Below are 23,461 nucleotides of genomic sequence, written 5' to 3'. Positions count from 1 at the left end.
ATCTAGCTCATCACAACCATAGCCTCTAATCTTGCCCCACCATGGTCATCAACTTATCAAACATCTCTTGTGGCTCTTCTCCATCCAAGATAACAAATCAGCTGAGTTTGGACATCAACAAATCAATTCTTGCCTTTCTCACTTTGTCAACCCCTTCATGTGCAAGATACAAAGTATCCCAAATTTGCTTGGCAACATCCACACCAATCACTCTATTGTACTCATCATCATCCAAGGCACTAAGTAGCACACTAGTAGCTTGACCGTTGAGGTGGTTGATTCTCATTTCTTCCATGGTTGGATTCTTGGGATCAACCGGTGGCTCAAATCCATTGCAAACAACCTCCCAAATGCTGGGATAAAGACCTATAAGATAGGCTCTCATCAAGTGCTTCCACTTGGCAAAGTTAGTCCCATCGAAATGAGGTAACTTGCCCACAGGCACATTGATAAAAGACTTGCGATCATGGTTAGTCATAGACATAGAAGAATAGTTAAAGAATACGGCGGCATATTTGTTGTCGTCATTCTTCTTGCCCTTTCCTTTCTTGTCCTTCTTGCTATGCACTTGGTAGGACTCATCATCATCACCATCTTCGGAGATGCTAGATAGCTCACTTGAAGATGCATTGGAGGCTTTTGCTTCTTGTTCCTTCTTCTTTCTTGCTTCTCTTCTTTTTCTTCTAGCTTCTCTCTTGAGTCTTCTTTCTTCTTTTCTTGCTTTCTTCTCTTCTAACTGCTGCTGCTCCTTCTTCTTCTTCTTCTCTCTTGCTTCTCTTTTCTCTTTTCTAGCTGCCCTTCTTATTCTTCTTTCTTCTTCATTTTGAGCTTTTTCGGCATCGGTTGCTTCTAGCTGCGGGAGCATAGAGTTGTTCGTTGTAGAGGCGCTAAGCTCACTGCTGTCGGTGTCATGTAGCCCAATATCCTTCGGATCGACGTTGATGGGCCTCACAACACCGGATCCTCCCCTGGGCTCCACACCTCATGCGGTGAAGCGCACACAAGGTAACCTGCTCTGATACCACTTGTTGGATCTTTGGTACGCCTAGAGGGGGGTGAATAGGTCTATAAAAATTCAACTCAAACCGAAGTCAAATTCACCCGTGACACTGCCGCTCTATGAGCACGGCACTACCGCACCAAACAGCAACACTGCCACACCTGTAGGAGAGATTAGTTGACGGTTCAAAATCTATCCAACGAAATTTAGATCGGGTAAATTTCTTAGCTTCCTGCAGGGTAGTAGATCACAAATCAACAGCTAAAAGTGGTGGGAACATCACACACAAGTAGATCGGCCTCAAACCCTAGAAATCACCTCAACGACAACAAGAACACAAGTGTAGCAACACAAGCACAAGATGGCACAAGGATTTATCACGTGGTTCAGCTCACCACCAAGGCTTGCCTAAGTCCACGTTATTGAGGTATACCACTAAGACTTAGGGCTTTGCAACCCTACCTTGTTCTCAAGTTAAGAGAGTGAACTCTTGAGATGAGGGGTGATTTTACTCGCTACAAGAGGTGGTTACAAACCTCTCGGGGCTGCCACAAACTTGGCAAGCTCATCGGACGACGCTCTAGCCGGCTAGGAGCCAAGCTCCAAGAGTAACAAACACAACCGACGGCCAAAACGTGAACCAAATGCTCTTTAGACTTTGGAAATCAGTGGAGTTGCTTTCTAATCACTTTTGGCACCTTTTTCTCTCAAGGATCGATGGGGAAGTCAAAGGGAAAGCTTGAGAACTTGAATGGCACCAATGGAGGAGAGAGGAGATGAGCACTTGCTGATTTTCATCGGTTTGAACCGTTGGGGAAGAAGAGAGAGACGTTATGGAGGACATGGAAAAGTATAAATATCCCCCTGCCTCCTAATGATTACTTAAGTGTGGCAGTGCCTCTCTCCAGGTGCGGCACTGTCGCACCCAGTAAGACAGCAAGGGTGAAGGAGTTGTTAAGTTGGCTGTCTTGACTGAGGTGTGAGGATGTTTTGTGTAAAGATTGAGCATTTGGTTGCACATTTTTAACCAGTTGTAGTGTCCCCCTTTATAGTACGGCTTTTCCCACACTCAATTTCAAAAGACAAAAGAATTCAAAACTCCTTTGAACGCAATGTCGTCCTTATTTATAATTGGGGGCTCCTCCTTTCCATGTAACATCCTCTATAATGAATTCCCTGCTTGTCATCTTAATAAATCTCATTAGTTCTCTAATTAGGTGGTCATCAACACCAAAACCCACATTAGGGCTTGCTTGCACTTACAAGGCCTCTGCCCCGCCAAAGATTAAATTCTTCTTCTGGCCGGCAATTCATAACAGGTGTTGGACGGCAAGTCGTAGGAAGAAGAGGGGGTTGCAGGATTGTGACCTTTGTGCACTTTGCCACCAAGCCCCGAAAACAATGGATCATCTGCTGGCGGGTTGCGTCTACACGCGAGAGGTTTGGGCCAGATTGCGTGCTGCCATTTCTCTTGTGCAGCCCGTTCACGATCAGTCGATGGTCGTTGATCAGTGGCTCGTTGAATGGAAGCTGTTACCAAAAGACCACCGCATAGGCTTCGATGCGCTGTTTTTGCTGGTCTCCTGGCTCATTTGGAAGGAGTGCAACAGCTGGGTGTTTGAGAAGTTTGCTACCATGCCAGCATGGCTCCTTCCAAAGATCCTTGATGAATGCAATGCTTGGGTAGCGGCGGGGTTCAGGAGAATTGCCCCCTTGGTTGCTTCTTGGTCGCAAATTGGTTTAGTGTATTAGCGCCCTTTGCTTCTTATCGCTTTTTCATTTTTCTTCAGTTTGACCTTCCGTGTTGCAAGCCGTGGCTTGTGTTCTGTAACCGTCTTGCTACCCTCTTAATGAAAAACAGGCTCAGTTGAGCGCGGTCGCGAAAAAAGTGAGTCTAAAATGTCAAGTAATATAGGACAAAAGGAGTAGCTATTATAATTAAACCAGTGGTCCAATTGAGAAAAACCAAACCAGGACCTCGGTAGTCCGGTTTGTGTCGAACATCAAATAGGCCATTGAATTTTTAATTTTTAGATGGAAATCAATAAAAACCGTACTTATAATCGTTGTAAGAGCCCGCAGCCATAACAGGTGGGGACATGGAGACATGGGAGAAGAAGCCGGTGAACAAAATATGGGGAGGGGGATAAGTAGGGACGTGGGAGAAGGGCAGGGGTTTGAACCTTCCACTAGCTGGGTTTTGAATGTGAGATTTTGACCACTAACGTTCTCATTTGGTCCCATGATCTAAAGTTTAGACTACTTTACCTCTTGAGGCTCCAAACACAAGGTCTAAAGTGCTATCTAAAGTTTAGCTAATCTTACAAAAACTTTAGACCATAAAAGTGAGCTAAAGTGGTCTAGAATTTTAATCCTTAACTTTGGCCAAGTAAACTTTAGAGCAAAGAATCCAAATAGGCCTTAAGCTACCCATGCATTGTTTATTTTTAATGTAGATCTTAGTATATTTGAAGGATGTTGAGTTAGGTTGCACTAATAACCAAACCGTGAATTGAAATCTTAATTGGTTCGATGTCTGATTTAGTTCTAATAACTATATTTGAGAGATCAAAATGACTTTTTTCAGAAGGGTTATAACACTGTTGACCCCAGTCCAGTGAATTAAAAATTACCAGCAGTCACGGGAAACCATCACAACCAGAAACATGAGCATGCTCTTCGTGGGGCGAGTTTGATTTCCAAGATTTCTGATTGCCATAAAATAAGATGAATAAGTTCACAAACTTTGAACACTCACATTTGTCACTGAAAAACATCTACATGTATCATATCCCCTTCCCAAAATCCAACTATGTCCGTACCTAATTTACACCCACTTTCACCACCCCACCCCAACACCCACACCCACACAACAATTGTAGACTGTAGTAGCATCACGTCGGCAGTTGCTATGCATCTTCGGACACTGACCTGTTTAGCTTGGAAACCGAAACGCACGGCTCTTTGTCATCACCACTTCCGCTACTAACTTGTTGGTGATCCCCGTTACTGGCTTCAGGGTGAGGGTGAGGGTGAGGGTGCTCAAGCATAGGGATGTTGCCTGCGCCATCCTGCAGTTGACACGATTCTTCGTCCCCAGGGGTATTGTCCATGCGATCTGCATCTCCGTGTCTCAGTTCGGTCCATCTGGCATCACCACTTCCGCTACTAACTTGTTGGTGATCCCCGTTACTGGCTTCAGGGTGAGGGTGAGGGTGCTCAAGCATAGGGATGTTGCCTGCGCCATCCAGCAGTTGACGTGATTCTTCGTCCCCAGGGGTATTGTCCATGCGACCTGCATCTCCGTGTCTCAGTTCGGTCCATCTGGCATGAGCCAGCCTCATAATACTTATGAGCAGCATGAAAGAAGAGATGAATCCACTGGTGAGAAACAGGCCGGAGAAGCTCTTCAAAGTGAGAGGCGTGGAAGGCTTGTTGGAAACTGTTGGCGGTGTCGCAGCCGTGCCAAACCATTTTTCTTCAAACTGTGAACCCTCATTCCCTTCAGTAATATTCAAGATGGCTGCTGAAATATCATGCAGCAAGGGAAAACCTAGAGGAAATACCTGGAAAAGAACATGATGCTAATCAGGCCATATTATTTATTCCCATGCATGATGCAGAATATGAAAAGGTTACAGAAACAAGCGATTTCATTCTATTGACAAAAGAGAGGTAATCTACCAAAGCATAAGGTTGAGAAACTTACAAAACCAAGTCCTGGGGTCTTGTATATGTGACCAACAATCTGGAACTCATTCTGGTATTGAGTGTCAGAGGAGAAGAAAGATGTTAAATAGGGGATCTCATCCACGATAGCTGACACGCCTCCATTCATGGACCCCTTCCTCAAAGCATCTGCGTACTCATCTTCCTTCGAATAAGGAATCAACCTATGTTCGCTGAAACCTCGATCTCTCAATATGGAGTACACAAATGAATTATGCTGGTACCCAACATAATCATCATTGTAGAGGAGCTGGTCCAGGCTGGTCACCGTAGGATGGAGCCTCTCTGCGGTTAAAATGGATGAAAAACTTGCCGTGTAGCTCTGCACTAGTACCAGCACTAAGAAGCACCATATCACCACAACAATTCTTGACAACGGGCTCCTAATAATATGGGCTGTGCATAGAGTGACCATGATAACAGGTTATTCAAGGACTACTGTAAGAGAAGTTTACTAAACTACTTATAAAGAGGTTAAGACCAAGCCACTGACCATGAGAAAATGTCAAAGTGGAGAAAGCAAAATACAAAGCGTTGCTGAACTGTCTCAGACTTGATCCTTGGTACTCTGGATTTCTGGGTTGCTCAATCACCCACACAACAAACCCAGTGAAGAAGAAGAAGCCCACAGTTGCGAACCAAAGTTCCTTTGTCAGTGGTGCTAAGAAGGTCCACTGGATTGGTTCTAAGTCGCTCTCAGATAACACAAGCAATGACACACCAGACTGTGTGTATGGCATTGTAAAGTCCACTTGTCCTATTCGATTGGAGGTTATGGTCACATCACCTGCTGCTCCATCAAGGATCTGATTTATCCATCAGAAAATTAGAAGAGATAAACACAAAGTGCAATGAATACAAATCATAATGTATAACTGATAAGTAAAGCAATGTTCCTTTCAAAAAAAAAAGTAAAGCAATGTAAAAGTATGTGATGCAAATACACAGGTTTCAGGCTCACCCCTAAAGACACGTTGCCTACTAGCTCATCGTAAGAACCATCAAAGACACAGAAGTCATAGCATGGGGGGTGTTGCAGCTTCTCCATAGCAGTCTCAAATACATCAATGATGTAGCCAGTGACTTGTTTTGTGGTACTAGGACGAGTAGCATTATCCTTGCAAAAGAAATAAGGATGAGAAACATTCACAAAAGCTTTGAAACCTTCTTTCTGTGGCACACCAATCCTGAGTAGCTTATCATTATAGCTTCTGCACAACTTCCCCGATTTTCCTCCCACTAATTTTCTGGCATTTCTTCTCTTGGACTCTAGGTTAAGTGAATGTTTAGTGTCACGGTTAAGTGGAAAGCCAGTCTTCTCCCTCCCTTTAGAAGTCATTACTGTATCTTCTCTCCAGAACACAGACCTTCTGCTATTGTCAAAGCTATATCCTTTTCTACTTAGTTTTTGTGGTTGCAAAAACAGTGGTGGTGTCCATAAACCTACTCCCAATGCACCTTTCCTGTTCACGTGCACAATCTCATAAGATGGTGGCTGCACCTCTCCATTGACCATCTTGAAGTCCCCAGTCAACCCATCAAATGTTGTGTTGAGAGTTGAATCAAGAAGAGCTCTTCTGTTTGCAGACACACCATGTCTGCTCAAATCTATTTCTGCCACCCGGATAGTCAACCTGGATACCCCAGCTATCTCAGCTGCTATACAAGTAGCCCATGCCGTGTCATATGCCTGGAACAGCAGAACACTTGGGGTGTGCACATGGTCAGTGTTCAGATTCTCCAAGTGGAACCTTGCCTTGAACCTTGCCAAGCTTGTACCCTGAACATAAGGCCGCAGTGTCAAAATCCCCCGCAAGTTATCAATGTCATCAGGGCTGAGGCCATCCACTACATTGCCTAGAGCACCAGCGGCAATCCAGACATAATCCTCAGTCACCATGCCAGCATTCTTGGCCCTAGAAAATAGATGGACAGCAAGAGCTGGGCGCATGTTTACGACGAACAGCCTTGCTGACATGTCCTTGAGGCGATAGAGCATCTGGTCAAAGTGATCATCAGTCACACCAATTGGAACAACCACACTATCAATTGTGCGGACACTGCTGCTCTGCAGTGCCTCGGTGAGTGGCTGAAGAATGCCAATTCCATAAGGTGAATCTTCACACACAATGACAACTTCATGTCCTCCTAAGAAAGAGGCGATGATGTCGACAATGGGCACAACCTGAGAGGAGTCCTTGGGTGATGTTTGCACAAAGTAAGGTACCGTGTGCAGATGCAAGGTTGGAGAAACAGAAGAAAAGGAGAGGACTGGAATGCGGTTGCGGCTGCCCAGTTGGGCAAGCAAATCTGCTTCATCAGACATTTGAGGCGCCGCGATGATGGCTAGTACCTGGGCATTCTTGATCAGATCCTCAGCTGTGTAAACCATAACATCGCGGAATTAGTCTAGTAAATAAATACCTTTTGATGAGACACATGTGACAATTACATATTCACCAAAACAAAAACATAGACGAGGGTATGCTATGCATTCCCCGCCTCTTATATAGTTTGCCACTCTTATCTTCCTGTGAAATCGCTACATCCCAGGCATGCCTCGAGATGATTTTTTTTCCAGAACGGTAAATTTTGGAAAGACAAACTGTGTTAATTTTCTGGTTTGCCAAACAAGCTCGAATATGTTTATAATGTCATTGGTCATATAGGAACAAATCCTGCTGAGTGAAAAGAACTCAAGAAAAGTTCACAATGATCAAAACACAGAAAGAATAAAAAGATATTCAAGAGCGGAAAGGACACGAACTGAAAAGGGCCGCACATTTTCAGAGGAAAAAACATCCATGAAATTCCTACCAGTTGACACATTACGTCGAACAGGTGGCGCCCACTGCATACCGTTGGCGTGCGGCCGTCACCCTCACATCCTGGAACGCTCAGTGGCCGCATCGACGCCCCACCAACACGCTGCCTGCTGTGTGACCACTGACCACGTAGAGGCGCTACCGCTAAGGGTTCGCCGAGGTCAAACGAGACAGGGTCCCAGCCGTGCGGCGGTGCGGGCGTTACCATGCTTCGCCCTCGCTTCTTCTCTCTTGGATTTGCTTGGCCCAGAGGCGCCTGCCGCCACTCAGCACCACCACCAAATGCCTTCGTTGAGTTGCCAAATCGAACGGCCCAAAGTTCAAAAAAAAAAAAAAAAAATCGAACGGCCCAAGCCCACCCAGGGACTAAACTTTACTCTCCTACTCTATTAGTATTTAGGGACTAAAAGGAACTAAAGGACATTAAAGCCGCTGAATAAAGACTAAAATACTCTTCTTCTTCCTCTGGACAGAGGCCATGGAGACGGTTGCTGCTGCTCGCAACCGGAGCCGTGCGGGTGAGAAGGGTGGCCGGACCGGCGGCACGGTGGCGCCTGCTCATGCACAGCGGCGAGACGACTCCAGCGGGCAGCACGGGGCGCGCGCGACAAAGCTCGGGTCTGCGCTCGCGGCGGCGCAGCCATGCGCGGGGCCACGACACGTGGCCGGAGGGGCGCTCGCGGAGGCCGTGCATGACGGGCGTAGAGTCCGTGTGAGTGCGGGGGGCGCGCATGGCCGGCGGCGCGGTAGAATCCGCGGGGCGCGCGTTGCCGGCGGCTGGGGTGGAGGCGGCCTGAGCACGGCGGCGGCGAGGCGGCTCCAGCGGGTCGCGCTCGTGGAGGTGCGGCCAGCGAGCGCCACGGCACGCTGCCAGAGGGGCGCTCACGGCGACGCGGGCGTGGCCGGCTCTGGGTGGGGATAGTCCCGACGCAATAAAGAGGAGAGAGGGAGGGGCATGGGGTGTCAGCTTGGACCATTAGTCCCAAATAGCCACCTTCAAGGACTACAGTCCAAATCCACTTTAATCCTCTAGTAGTCCCTTTGTTTAGCAATGTAAGGACTATTTGGGACTAAAATGGGCTCACTTGTCTCTAGTCCCGTTCTGTCTAACCAAACAGGGCCTTAAAAAAGAGGTGGCAACGGCTAGGATCAGTTTGGAAGTGTGCCGGCTCCTCTTCGTTTGGATGGAGCCTGGGATAGGAAATAGGATGTGATGAGAGAGTTTAATTAGCTATAAGTGGCTGACATGTGTTGTTGCCTGCGTCTCACCATGGGATGCTAACATTCTATTAATCTTAACGAAATACGTGTAAAATGACATGTTCAAAAAAAGTTTTTTTTTACTTCGGCTCCTCTTATGGAGTAGTTTGTCTGATGGGGCTGAAACCGTTTTAAAAAAGTACATTTACCATTCGCTCGATAGTTTATGTGATTTTCATAATTCATTTAAGAATTAGATAAGATAAAACACTAGAAAATTGTTTTGTATCGTTGTCAGTGTGCTTACGTTTTATTTTTATGTCGGCCGCGCCCAAGCATGGCCTAAAATATGGGTCGAGCCGTGCAGCCCATCGTGCCAAGATCCTAGACACAGCATGGTCCAAAATATTTTGTCTCAGTGTCATGACATGCTTTGGTTCGTGCTAAAAAGGCCGTGCCACGGTACATCCTCAAATGGCATGGTCAAGTGCAAGTCCCAGCTCTAGCTAGAGCCGTGCCAAAGGAGCCTTCATTGAGGTATAGAAATTATAAGAGAGAAAGGAGATAAGTTTCATCTTAGATAAAACACAACGTGCATTGTCACCAACATATTGAAAATTGAATGAAACTCATTGGGAGTGTTTTATTTCATTCTCACGTGTTGAAAACTAAGTGAAACTCCATTGAAAGCCTTTCATTTCATAACACCGCCATCATTCAGAGTATTTAGACCTATAAAACTGTGCACGGTAGATTTTGTTCATTGTTACTACAATGGACTCTCTTTTTTTGAGTACAGACGGTTTTATGAAAATATCCACCTCTAGAAATAGTAAAAATGGTTTCTGAGTCAACCTGCCTCTACAAATTGACTTTAGAGACGGTTGTCGTCAAAATGCCTATAAAAATAGCAAGTGTCCCTTGAAATGAAGGCATTTCTAGAAGCGGTTGAAATTCTAGCCATCTCTACTCTCTAAAAGTAGAAACCAGAGGCGGTTGGCAGTTTGGCCCGCTGGCTGCTAAAAATAGATGGAGTACACTAAAATTCACAATTTTTCTAAATTAAGTCGCATAAAGCTAAACCTTATATCAAAATTGTAGTACTCAAAGAGATCTACAACTTTGTAGTTGATCAACTTCTACATTCGAAATCATTCAAGGATCAAAAATTTTATTTTAAGTTTTCAAAATTTGGAATTCAATACTTTAAATTTTTTAAATGGCCTCCTATGGAGAAACAACCTAAACGAAAATTGTAGTACTCGAAGGTATCAACAACTCTATAATTGACTGCCTTTCATGAAATAATTTAGTACCAAAAAGTCTATTTAAAATTTTTAGATTTTTAAAATTTCAATGTACCTCCGATAGAGAAACGACCTAAACCCAGCTTGTAGCACTCAAAGAGATGTGCATCTTTGTGGTTGATGACTTTTTCATTTAAAGTCATTTAGGACAATATGTTATGTTTTAAGATTAATAATTTTGAAATTCATATTTTTTGAATTATTCAAATGATTTTCGATGGAGAAAATAACCTAAATCAAAGTTGTAGTACTCAAAGAGATCCCAAAACTTTCCGGTTCAATTTTTTATTTAAATTTATTTAGGATCTCAAATATGCATTACAATATTTACTAAGGTGAATACAGAAGTATTATATCAGTCACTTACTCACTAGTGATTTTGGTCACTTAGTCACTAGTGATTTTGAGGCGTACTAGTGAAAGCACCTTGAGGGGTTGCTCTCCCGAATTAAAACAATTTTTGTTGTTTTTTGTGGTCTGATTTTAAAATTATGAAAATCGCTAATATCTAGAGATTCACATACATTTCTATAAATGGTTTCCAGCCGCCCTGCAGTAGCAACTCACTGTTGAAAACATCATTTATTTATGATTAAAAGTTAAGGTGAAATTTTGTTGGGTTTTTATATGGATCACAAATTCACAAACTAAACACGTCCTAGTTTTCTGCTAATATTTCGTGTATAGAAAATAAAAAGGTTAAATTTACCAGCAAGCGCTGCCGTGGCAGGATCTCCGCGTGAGTCCCTGACGTGCAGGTCCACCCGCGTGGGGCGATTCACGTAAAAGTCCTCCAGCGCCATGGAAATGGCGGCGAGGCTCTTCCTGCCGGCGGCGTGGCTCGCGAGGTCCAGCACGACGCCGACCGGCACCTTTGCCGTCGCGGTTGCCGTCGCCTCCGCTGCCACTGCCGGCGCTCCCCAGAACATGAGCGAAGAGAAGAGAGCCGTGGCCGCGAGCAAATGTCCTAGCCTCATCGACCTCTCCATGTGTGTGTGTGCGCGCGCGCGCTACGTTTCCCGGATTGCAGGCTTACAGCTTTCACTTGGATCCATATATAGTTCAGTATATACATTTTTTTTTGAGAAATTTCAGTATATACATATTTATATACAGTACGTGACGGAGAACCGGAGAGGCAATAAGCCAATGTTAACGCCTCAACGGTGGTGGTGAAATTTCCCAGATGGATCTCTGGCAGTGTCGCTCAATATTTTGGCCAAGGCACCGTTTGGATGCCGAAAATTTTAGAAAAACGATACTGTAGCATTTTCGTTGTTATTTGACAATTAGTGTCTAATCATAGTCTAATTAGGCTTAAAAGATTCGTCTCGTGGATTTCGTCTAAACTGTGTAATTAGTTTTATTTTTTATTTATATTTAATGCTTCATGCATGCGTCCAAAGATTCGATATGACAGAGAATCTTGAAAAATTTGACGTTTTTAAAGGGAACTAAACAGGCCCCAAGAGACATTGTTCAGTAATTGCATGAGCCTCGATCTGTCCGAGCATAGGGATCCACGTGATTGCAACAGGGAGCCAATCGTTTCTTGAACCATTTTTTTTGGGGTTACGGTTGCGGGTAAACAACACAGCAATCAATGGTATGGACCCGACCGTCTAGTGATCGACGTCGCACTACGTCGTTGAAGATATATCCAAACATTCAGGTCGAGTGGTCGACCAATCGATTAGCTGCATGAATGCACATTTACATTTGCATATACATTAGACCTGGCCAATGTTTTACTCCCTCTAGCCATAAGAAAGTACTCCATATGTTCCAATTATAGATCATTTTAGATTTTCTAGATACACAACTTTTATTATGTATTTAGACATATCGTATATCTAGGTGCACATTAAAAGCTAATTACTTAGAAAAGCTAAAAATAACATATAATTTAGGAAAGAGAGTGGTAATGTCTTCGTGATCTATATTTGTGGTTCTAATATCTACTCTTCGGACTGGGCTTACGAACATTGAATTAGTAACACGGAAGTTCCAACTGCTTTCAAATGGCTCTGGAAGTCATAAACACAAAGTGTTCTTTTTTGTTATTGTTTAAAGATTGGTTAAGCATAAGGGAGAGTAGTTAAGAAGGAACATAGATCTCTCATCTTATGCTTGTGTTTTATGTTCAGATGGCAGAGAAGAATCTCTGAAACACTTATTCCTGCTCCAAGCTTGCTGGGGATTATTGCTAAACATTCAAGTGTCTAGTCCAGCTAACCCATTTGAGATTCTAGTCAGCTAGGGGTTCCTTCTTCATGGAAATTATCATTTTAGTGAGTTGGATGATTTGAACAGCAAGAAACAGTTTCATCTTCAATGCTATTGCTCCCTCAACAGGAGCCTACAAGTTGCTCTTTAAGAACAACTTGCGACCGTTATGCATAGAGAAAGAAGAAGTATTTCCCAGCTACAAGCCCTCTTGCGACCTTTTTCATTTTCTGTCTCTTTATGTTTCTTAAACTCTGCTTTTCCTTTTTTTATCTATAAACCAAAAGTCAAAAGCAGTATCCAAGGTGCTATGAAAGTTACGCACGCGGAAGCAGCGGCTTCTGAAAAACAGCTTCAAATTCTACTGATTTGATATTTTCTGACCCATTAGAATGCAGGTATTTCACAGGAACCATACAGGAATATTATAGGAATCAATTTATTTTCACAAGAAACAATAAAATTTCCCGTATTTCAAACGGGGCCTAACTGTAATAAATATATACCCTAGGCACATGCATCATGGTGGGATTGATAAATAATAGACACGATGTAGTATTCTACTGTACTAAACCATGTTGTACAGGCTAAACCAGAAAACAGAAAAATCTTGCATCTAAAATATCAGATATGAAATGTTTATTTAGGAAAAAAAAACTCATTATCTAAACGGTAATGCTGCAGTGCGGGTGTCCGTCCGCCCGGACGCTCCTTGGTGGGTTGTGACGTTAGCCCAACTATCCCCTCCCATCCTTGTCCACTCGTTCCTATATGCTCCAGGGGCAATGCCCACCACTGCCGCGTGCCAAGAGGCACGAACACGCAAGGGAAGCCAGCAAATCCGGACAAGTGTTACCCCAGTCGTGGCCGACATGGGTTTCCCGGTGGGCAACTCGGAGCTGATGCTCCCGAAGCAGCTGCTCCACCTCCTCCTGCTACTGGGGTACATCCACCGCTTCCTCCTCCGGGCGTCTGACGCCGTGGGCCTCGGTGACCTGCTGGATCTTGGGGACAACCACCAGGTGCTGCTGTAGGACGACAGGGCAAGCGGCTACCCTCTCCCAGCAGTGCAGCCGTTGCCTCCCTGCCACGTCTCGAAGCTGCCACCTTCGCGCGCCGACCCGCCGCCTACAAGCACCGTCGGGCCGCTGTCTCCGACACGCCGACGAGCCTCCATTCTCCCAAGCAGCAAGGAGATGTTGCGTTGAAAGCATATGTTGCAAGTGTATATTTTAAGTGTTTTAGATGTTTTGAGGTATGTTGCAAGTATTTCATACGGATGTTGCAAAAGTAAACCGGGTGTCGGTGCAGAAAGTGATCAACACGTAAATATTTGTAGTTTTCCCGTACGTTGTGATCGGAGGTAGCCTAGCACTCAATGACACAGGTTTTATACTGGTTCTGGCAACGTGCCCTACGTTTAGTTTGAGTCGATCGATGACTTTATTCCTGAGCCTAGGTACTCGAAGTTTGCAGTGGGGTTACAAACGAGAAGGAGAAAGATGGGAGGTACAAAAGGTCCGGTCGAACTCTGGCCGGAAGGGCCTAGAGTGACGGAAACCCTACTATGTGCTAAGTGTTCAAGCATGAGCTCGGCATAACCTTAGAGTGTCTAAAGTTACAGAGGGTGAATCAGTGTAGGTGAACTGATTGATCGGAATGAACTTATCTGTTGGAAGAGAGCGCATCCCCTTTTATAGAGGAAGGGGATGGCCTTATAAGTGAGAGGGAGAGAGTATGCTTGCTGCTAAGTCTTGCTGCCCACGCCGACGGGTACAAGATGATGGTAGGCGCCCACAATACTGTCGAATGTCAGATACACGTGGGAGGTTGCGTCGTCTTCTTCAGGTAAGGCAGATGTCGGTACCTGCTATATTGTTGATGCCCAAAGACATGTGAGGGATTTTACCGTGTTCGCCTGGTGAGGTAAATGCCGGTGCCCACAACACTGTTAATGCCTAGAGACATATGGAGGGAGCCTTACTGTATTTGTCCGGTATGGGAGTTGATGGCGCCCACAACACTGTAGGGGAAAATGTTGGCGCCTACAACACTGCTTGGGTCCTATCATGTCAAGGAGGTCGCAGGGTACTGTCCTATAGGTGTATAAGGTATGATCCTTGGTATTGCGGTTGACTTGAGTGCGTTGCCTTACCTTCTCCGTCCGTTTCCTGGTCCTTACCGAGCGGGTGTCCCCGATCGGTTGGTCCCAGTCAGCTTTGATTGCGCCAGTTGGAGAGGAGTTGTAAGCAGGGGTTCGGCGCATCCCCGGTGGGAGAAGCGGGTCGGAGTCGGAAGTCGTGTTTGGCTAGGCCTTCCGATCGGAGAGGTCGTTCGGGGGCGAGCTAGAGACCAAAGCGAGTGCTCCGGTCAGAGAGGTGGGTCAAGTCAAAAGCAGGGCCGCTCCTCCTCGGCTAGGCCTTCTGATCGGAGATCGGGTATCGTTTTAGGAACTTGGGCTGGCCTAAGAGTTGCGCGTTGGTTCGTAACGTTGTCTGCCGGGCCGAGCCTTTGCTGGGAAGCCAGTCCATGAGGGACCCCGAGTTTATGAACTCGACAGGAGCCCCCGAGCCCCCGAGTGATTTGTGTAGAATCATTTGGGGGATTTTTATTTTGACGGCGGATGCGCGCAAGCGCACCCGCGGGTGTAGCCCCCGAGCCCCTAGGCGATTCGGGTAGGATCGTCTAGGGGGGTTTCGTGTTGCTAGCGGGGGAAGTTTTCATTTTGTCAGCGGGTGCGCGCGAGCGCACCCACGGGTGTTGCCCCTGAGCCCCCGGGCGATTCGAGCAGGATCGCCTGGGTTTTTTGTCAGCGGGTGTGTGTGCATGTATTTTAGTCAACTCAGTTAGTTTAGGGATTGGACGAGACAGAGCTCGTGGATCCTGGCGTCGGTACGCGCTGTTGGATCGGGTGAGTCGGAGTCATGGATCCTAACGTCGGTGCAGCCCACGCAACCGAGGCAGTTAGTTTTAGGGATCGGGTGAGGCGAAGCTTGTGGATCCTGGCGTCGATGCAGCCCGCGTAGCCAAGGCAGTTAATTTAGGGATCGGACGAGATGGAGCTCACAGATCCTAGCGTCGGTGCACGCTGTGGGATCGAGCGAGTCAGAGTCGTGGATCCTGGTGTTGGTGCAGCCCGCGTAGCCGAGGTAGTTAGTTTAGGGATTAGATAAGATGGGACTCATGGATCCTAGCGTCGGTGCACGCCGTGGGATCGGGCGGGTCAGCGTCGTGGATCAGCCGAGGTAGTTAGTTTTGGGATCTTGAGCCCCTGAGCCCCATTGGCCTTTGGCAGGGGTCAATTTGAGTTTTATGCGTTACCCCATCCTTGGTTTCTCACAACCAGTGGGGCTAAGTTTTGTCGCTTGCCTCGATCGCTCGGGCTTGAGTGAGGCGCTCGGTGAGCTCGCTAACAGGTATGATCGAGGGGAATCTAGGTCCATCGTTCGTGACAGGGTCGGCATAGCCCTCTTGTGATATTCCACTACTCCTTTACCTGCAACCCGGTAGATACCTGGGTCGTTCCGGAGACTGACCTGGGTGGCCTACTGGCCTCCCCTCGATGGAGATTCTGTGGGTTTGGCAAGAGGTTTAGGATCAAACGAGAAGGTTGAGATGACCCTATTCGCTTCAGGGCAGACTGGGCGAGGGCCGCATGGGGCTCATCTGCGTTTTCTCCCCTGGCTCTATTTGATGCGAGGCGGCCTCGAGCCCTTCGTGGGCCGACCTTCGAGCTCTGGTCGGTCATTGTTCATGTTTGAATGAGGCTACGGCCGCTTTGTGATGCAACACAAAGTGTTGTGATGCATTTAGCTGCATGTGCGATGCCTTAGTTCCTGAGTCCTCGGGCGATTCAGGGCCCGAATCATCTAGGGGGCACAGGCGTATGGAATGAATGCGTGTATGAATGTATGAATGACAAAGAAATAGCGGGGGTCGGTAGTGTTACCCTGATGATTCGAGTGATGGGATTTGAAGAGCTCCAATCAGAAATGTTCAACCGGGACCCGTGCTTGTCGTTCGTGACAGAGTCAGCATGGCCTACATGGGGTGTCCCTTTGCTCCTTACCTGTCTCTCGATATTTTCTTGAGCCGTTCAATTGACTTAGGAAGCCCGATGGTCTCTCCTGGCAGAGAACTCGTTGTTTTGGGTTTTTCCAAGTCTCGCCTGGCGAGACAGAGAGCTGCCTATGCATGGTGGTGCTTTGGTTCTTGTGCCTGGCATGCAGTAGTGGTGGGCCATACCTAGGCCATGTCCATCTGATAAGGTGCCATTCCGTTGGGTAGGGGGCATCTCATCGGTCAGGGCGCATCCCATCGTATCCCATCTGCATTAAATTGGGAAGGGAGAGGGTTTTTCGCCCCCGTTGTTTTGCCTTTCCCCAATCATCGTGCCTTCCCCAATTGTTGTGCCCTTTTCTTTAAGTAGGAGGAGGGAGAGGGCTTTCACCTATTCCTCATCTGCCATCTCTTCTCTTTCTTCCTTCTCACCAAGCGTGTCTGAGTGTGGTGGTTTCTAGGAGAGAAAAGAAAAGGGGGAGAGCGAGGGAGAGGAGAAAACTCACAAATCCATCCATGAACCCAGAGTGAAATGTTGGGCTGGAGGTCATCTACTATGAGGGAGTCAGTGCTGGAGGCCTTTGCCGTGAAGGAGTTTCTACCACCGAAGGAGGTGGCACACTGGAGGGCTCCTGGGAGGGAGGATTTCCTGCAACCTTGGCCCGGCGAGGTGGTTTCCTTCCTTGCCTTCCATGAGAGCGGGTTAGGATACCCCGCGCATTGGTTCCTATGTGGGCTCCTCAATGAGTGGGGTCTAGAGCTGCAGTACCTCAATCTGACTAGGGTGTTGCATATCGCCGGCTTCATCAGCGTCTATGAGGCCTTCCTTGGGATGGAGCCACATGCGGACTTCTTCTGGCGGCTGTTCTCTAGGCAAACTTTGTCAGTGTGGAATCCACCCGAGGCCGCGCTAGTGGGGGGCTCCACCCTGTAGAAGAAACCAAGCGCGGGGGGTTCGTATCCCGCGTACATCCCCTATGACTCCAACCGAGGGTGGCACGGGGAGTGGTTCTATATTAGGAACTCGGTGGAGGCGCCGTTCTCGGCGTTCACTAGCGAAAGGCCGAAGAGGCAAGAAAGTTGGTCATGGGGCCCTTCCCATTAGGAGAAGAAGAAGGAGGAGATCATCGAGGTGGAGCCCTAGAAGCTCGTGCAGCGTGGCCTTGATGGGGTGTAGGTGTTCCACACCCTCTACCACCATCGGGTTGCTCCGTTGGTGGAGAGGGCATGGCCGATGTGGAAGTACGGTGGCCCGATGGACCTCGATTGTGCATCACCAGAGGAGCTACCAAATGATGAGGTCTGGAGTTGCCTCAACCTGGTGCTATAGCTGAAGCCCAAAGAGAAGGTCGATGGAAAGCCCAGACCTCTCAATGCCTCGGTGGTGTCCAAACTGGTATGCTCCCCTCTCTTTTACTCCGTGTTCTTTTTCCCCTTTGCTTTCCTACTTTTTTTATTTTGAGTCGCCTGTTTTGTAGGGATTTGTAGGGACTTGAAGCTTATAAGTCCTGGCCGCACCTTCTGAAGGGACCAGAGGGCATGGCATGGCAGGCCACCCAGAAGGAGGTGGCGGATGCCAAGAGGAAGAAAAAAGTTGAGGAGGCTCGGTGGAACTATGAGAAGGAGAAGGAGATCGCCCGACGCATGAAGGCTGGGGAAAATAGGAGCGACGTCGAGTCAGAGCTTGAGTCAGAGGACCCCATAGAGGTGGATGACATGATCTTCTCCAAGGAAGAGGAAAGCCAAGAGATCATTATGACCTTGGTGGAGCATCGTGATCCTGCAGCCATGTCCACTGGCGGTGAGTAGGAGGTGGATTGGTGCGGCGATGCTCCCGTGCTGAGGAAGCATGCTACGAGCACGGACACCACCGATGAATGGGAGGCGAAGCGAACATGGTCACTGCGCCCTTCGGTGGCATCACCAATCTCATCCCCACCTACCGCGGGCATGGCCAAGCAAGCCAGGTAGTTAGAGGAGTGGGCTTGCACCAGCGTGTCACCGGGGCCAGCATCGATGCTCAACTCATAGTGGGAGGATGCCTCGCCTACTGCTTCAGTCGACGTACCCTGAGCCAAAGGTCGTGGTGACTCGCAGGGTTGGGTCGACTCTGTCCCCGGTTGAAGTGAGAGGGCGTGGGTCGTAGCCTAGGAGCGGTCCTCGCCCTATGGGCCCATCGACATTGGGTCTTGGTTTCAGAGTCATACCGCTTACCTCCTGATATGTTTTTCTTTGTTTCTTTTCGATATCACTGTTGAGTCCTTTTTGGAGTATGACTAACCTATACTTTTTGACAGCGACTGGACGCTGATGGGGTTGAGCATCGCCCCAACTCCTGTATAGGAGGTTTGGAGGCCCACCTTGCAGCGCACCGCGGCAAGCGGTGGGGAGAGCAGGGTGGTGGTGGCAAGTCCTTCCCTTCCAGGGGTGGTTCTCCCTAGGTCGGTTGCTAGTACGGCGGCAGCGACAGTGACGCTATTGGCGGCAATCCCGATGGTGATGGTGGAGGTCACGTTAGAGGTAACCCTTGTGGCCCTTCCTCCACCGGCTGTGGTGGAAGAGGAGAGGGAGACTAGGTTCCCTGCATTGCTGGGCAGAGCGCTGTAAGGCTCACCTTCCCAGTCAGCGCTGGAGGTGCTGGGAGATGCGGCCGAGCTAGAACCAGAACATCTATCGATGGCCCATGGAGATGAGGTGATGGAGATCCCCTTCGACGACGAAGCGGATGACATGGTGGAGCTGCCAGTGCCATCATGGGAGCTGGTGGTGGTTTGGTCGAAGGCTAGACCCTCCAGCGGGCTGGAGGAGATTGACCTTGTGTGGCCCTATCCTAAGGACCCAACAAAGGTCTGGTTCATCCTTTGGGATTCGTAGGAGTGCCAGCTCTAGGACATCCTCAGGGGGAGAGGACTTGCCATGGAGTCCAATCTTGCCAAGCTATCGGTGAAGCTTGAGGATGCCTAGGAGCGAGTTAAGTCTGTCTAGCGGTTGGTCAAGGTCAACCTGTAGCACTCTGTGGAGGTGAGTTTCCCACGCTTGTCCTTGACCCCTTGGTCTCTCGTTGGTTGCCTCAGCATGTTTGTTTCTTGTTTTTGTAGGGTCTGCAGGAGGTGTCATGCCACAAGTCCCATTTCCTCTAGTGGAGCATGCCTAAATGGCCGAGCTTGAGCATGGCCTAGAGTCTGCCTACCGTGAGTCCTAGGACTGGGCGGTGGAGGCGACCGAGGCACGAACGACGGAGCGGGTGACCGCCGTCAAGCAGGGGCTTGAGGTGGCGAAGGCCCTTTAGGCGAAGACCAAGGCAAAGCTATGGAAGTCCCTAGCAGACACTGAGGCGGTGCTCCAAAAATCCCTAGAGACCCTTGAGTTGGAGCAGAATGCCCTAGAGTCATAGCAGAATGCCCTATAGTCAAAGCAAAAGGCCTGGTCGGAGGCAGACTAGGAAGTGCTCACGCTTTAGGGCTAGGTGATGTGGACGGAGGAGGCAAACCCCCGGCTACGCGAGCTGGTGACCCGTTAGGCAGAGGGACTCTATGTCCTTAAGAACACCCGCCTTGGTAAGTACCTTTTGTTGGTTTCTTCCTTTAGCTTGATTCTGAGCTTGTCATCCTTTTTCCACAGCTAGGTGGAAAGGTGGAGTCATTGGAGTGGGACCTAGAGATGGCCAAGGTGATGACTGGCTAGAATGCGGAGGCGCTAGCCAAGTCCCTTGAAGAGCGACATGCTCTTGAGGGGGAACTTGACCAGATACGTAATGTTGCCTAGCTCGTTGTCTTGGAGGTCTTTGGGTTGGCGCCAAGTACCAGTGCGCCCGCCATCCGATTGGCGAAGGTTTCGGATGAGGTCTGGACCCTCATTACACATGGGCTGTTCTATGAAGCGTCGGGGTGTAGACTTTGGTGGCGACGTACCACCTGGACCTAGACTTCACCACCATCTACAGCGAGTATGCTGATGGCTTGAGCACGGAGGACATCCAATCGCTCGGGGAGAGCTTGCTGCCACATGCAAGGTTGGTGGTAGAGCAAGTCTCAGCATAGTGGGTGATGGATGCCCACCGTGCGGACCTAGCTGATGGCGCGTGTCAAGAGGATGTCGCCCATCCTACAGATGGAGTGGAGCCTAGGTTAGAGATGAACATCGCCCCACTTCCGACGGAGCTAGATGTCATCCTGCCAGAGAGCGAGCAGTCCATGCCCTTGCCGGTCATGCCGACAGCCGATGTCACCGGGGAGCCATAGTAGAATTTCTAGAGTAGAAGTAGTGTAGCAGATGTAAAAAGTTAAGTTCATGGGGGAGCCCCCGTGCAAATGTTTTTTGTGTACTTAATGAATCAGTTTTGTTTTTTGTGATGGAATCATTCCATTCGGGGAAGCTTGTCCCATTCGTTCCTTGGTTTTACCTTAGCATAATTTTGTTTTTTAATCTTTCTTTTTTGTACTTGCCCATTCGTCCTATAGGCTACAACCTTAGGAGCCTAGGCGTGACCCACGAGGCTCAGCTGCTCATAACCATAGGTAGAGGCGAGGTGCGATCAGTCAGAATATTTGAAGCAAAGCTACGTAAGGTAAATTAAAGGAATGAACTACCCTTTCATTCGGGTAGCAAGGAGTTTTACCATATGATAATAAACAAAAAGAGAGGTGGTAGTGCACCCTCGTGGGGGCCCCGAGCGACCTAGGCCGAAAGCAAACAATGGTAAGACTAGATTTTAGGGGAAGAAATGGCATAGCTATTCCAAGTGTTGGTGAGAATGTTGTCGTTGTCGTCCTTCAGTTGGTAGGCATCCGGTTAGATCGCCTTGACCTTCAGTCGTCTGGATCCTTGCTCGCTGCACCCCCTTTCCTGGCCGCTCCTTCTTCACCTTTTTCTTCCTTTGGCCTGCTGGCCTATCACAGAAGGCGCTTGAGGAGCTCGCAGTCCTTGTAGAGGTGTTTGATGGGGTAGGCGTGGTTGGTGCATGGGCTCTCCATTAGCTCATTGAAGTGGTTCGAAAGACCCTGCTGGGGCTACTTGCTCGTGAGATCAGCCGTGGCGACCAACGCAGAGTTGGCCAGTCGGCGGCGATCTTTTCTATTCTTTTTGCTCCTCTGCGTGGAGGGGCCCTCGTCCTGATCATCACACTTGGCCTTGGCTTTGCCTTGGCCTCCATTGAAGCATTGCGGGAGCGGTGCTCTCTAGATGTGTTGGGCAAAGGTCTGTGGTCCCAGGCCATCCAGGCTAGGACTCTGGTCGTCCAACCGGCAACTGCGCCTAGGGTGCATTTCACCACTCCTCGTGATGGTCTGGTCGGGGTCTATGTCGCTTGCCATTACTGCCGCTCGATGGACACCATCACCCTACCAGGACTGACGCTGGTCGCTGATGATGTTGCGAGCATCTTGGTTCGTCCTGAGCCGCTCACGTATAGGTGGTCGGTGCAGATCAGGTGCCAAGTCAAGTTGGGGCATAGATGCGGCCTCCTGTGCCGCACTAGGTAGCTATAGCAGTGAGCAGGTGGAGCGATTCATCTGGTGCGTCCCCACTCCCTTGGTGGGGAGAGAGGCCACGAGTTAGTGTCATGATGCGGAGCTCTCCACCTATTGAATGGCGGTAGTCTCCACCAGTGTCCGGAGGTTCCGGTGGATCACCTGTTCCTAGGGGCTATTTGGCTCAGGAAGGCCGTGTAGAAGCATTGCCACAGCAGTGATTTTCTAATTGGCCCGAGCGAACTATGGGGGATCATTCCCCCCGTCCATTGTGTTGCGCTGGTCCTGACAGGCACAACCCCGGGCGCCACTCACCGGTTTACACGCACAGGGCGTAGTGTGGTGCGTCGAGCGTGCTGGCGTAGACGGTGGCTGGTTCAGCCGCTGTTGTCATAGCTCCTCGTCGTGCTCCTATGTGAGCACGGGGTCTCCACATGAGGGTGAGGAGGGGTGTGAGTCTGCAAGGACTCCGCTACAACCGATGGCTGTCCTAGAGCATCTACCATAGCGCACTCCCGAGATAGACGGTGGCTAGGTGCTATGTCATCGATGCTGGAGCCATCACTCTCAACATCATCATCCATGAGGTTGAGGAAACTGGTGGGAGCATAGCTCACCATCCCCATGAATTCGGACATGAGAGGGGTGGCACCGGCATCCTTCGGAGCCCTCGAGCATACGCATCCATGGGCGACATGAGGCCATAGGGGAACCAGTCACATAGTGGTCATGGCAGGGACAACAGGGTCCCTCTGGATAATTGGCTGAAGATAGAGAATAGCAAGTAAATAACAGCATGTGTATTACTCACAGCGGGGTTTGAGCAGAGAGTTTGCTCAGAATGAAGCGCAGGCGACTCGTCGTTGAAGTCATCGTGCGTCCTGGAGCCGATGGAGGGCACCCCTCCGACAGGCATCGGAACGAGTACCTCCTTGAGGAGGTGTAGTACGCCGAGCCGGTTGGCGATGAAGTCTAGGCTTCTAAAGAGGAAGGCCTAGGACAGCTCGAGGATGGGTGGAACCCGCATCCCAATAGGTGGGAGTGCGGGAAACTCTAGTGAGCCAAAGCGAGTCGTATCGCTTGAGCCTGCCAAGGCAAAGGTGGTGGAAAAGTGGGCCATCCGATGACTAAAAAGTGTTGAACGTACAGTGTCTTCCCCACGGACGGCGCCAACTGTCGGTGCAGAAAGTGACCAACATGTAAATATTTGTAGTTTTGCCGTACGTTGTGATCGGAGGTGGCCTAGCACTCAATGACATAGGGTTTATACTAGTTTAGGCAACGTGCCCTACGTCTAGTTTGAGTCGATCGGTGACTTTATTCCTAATCCTAGGTGCTCAAAGTTTGCAGTGGGGTTACAAACGAGAAGGAGAAAGATGGGGGGTACAAAAGGTCCGGTCAGACAGGAACCCTGCTATGTGCTAAGTGTTCGAGCATGAGCTCGACATAACCTTAGAGTGTCTAAAGTTACAGAGGGTTAATCAGTGTAGGCGAACTGATCGATCGGAATGAACTTATCTGTTAGAAGAGAGCGCATCCCCTTTTATAGAGGAAGGGGATGGCCTTACAAGTGAGAGGGAGAGAGTATGTTTGCTGCTAAGTCTTGCTGCCCACGCAGGTGGGTACAAGATGATGGTAGGCGCCCAC

General features: G+C 48.7%; 1 protein-coding gene across 2 annotated transcripts; it reads right to left on the bottom strand.

The window, feature by feature from the left end:
* Window positions 1-3,774: 3,774 nt before the first annotated feature.
* LOC136522110 (glutamate receptor 2.5-like) lies at window positions 3,775-7,825 on the bottom strand. 2 transcript variants are annotated; one of them, XM_066515897.1, is made up of 5 exons: window positions 7,547-7,825; window positions 5,691-7,108; window positions 5,223-5,535; window positions 4,710-5,125; window positions 3,775-4,566 (listed from the first exon to the last, which is right to left on the bottom strand). In XM_066515897.1, the coding sequence occupies exons 1-5, from the start codon at window positions 7,584-7,586 to the stop codon at window positions 3,910-3,912; spliced, it is 2,844 nt and encodes a 947-aa protein (XP_066371994.1). In that variant the 5' UTR covers window positions 7,587-7,825; the 3' UTR covers window positions 3,775-3,909. The 2 variants fall into 2 exon arrangements, with proteins under 2 accessions (XP_066371994.1, XP_066371995.1); XM_066515898.1 differs by having other exon boundaries at window positions 7,589-7,825.
* Between the last annotated feature and the right edge of the window lie 15,636 nt (window positions 7,826-23,461).

Source organism: Miscanthus floridulus, chromosome 18 (genome assembly GCF_019320115.1).
Source record: "Miscanthus floridulus cultivar M001 chromosome 18, ASM1932011v1, whole genome shotgun sequence".
Taxonomy (NCBI): Eukaryota; Viridiplantae; Streptophyta; class Magnoliopsida; order Poales; family Poaceae; genus Miscanthus; species Miscanthus floridulus.
This window is presented reverse-complemented; position numbering and strand designations above follow the sequence as displayed.

What these genes read in the sequence shown, in the direction of transcription:
- LOC136522110 (XM_066515897.1), bottom strand. Translation starts at nt 7,586, where the DNA reads ATGCAGTGGGCGCCACCTGTTCGACGTAATGTGTCAACTG. An exon ending in TCGACGTAATGTGTCAACTG is followed by an intron (nt 7,109 to 7,546) that starts GTAGGAATTTCA and finishes TGGTTTACACAG; the next exon opens with CTGAGGATCTGATCAAGAAT. An exon ending in AGACCCCAGGACTTGGTTTT is followed by an intron (nt 4,567 to 4,709) that starts GTAAGTTTCTCA and finishes GTTCTTTTCCAG; the next exon opens with GTATTTCCTCTAGGTTTTCC.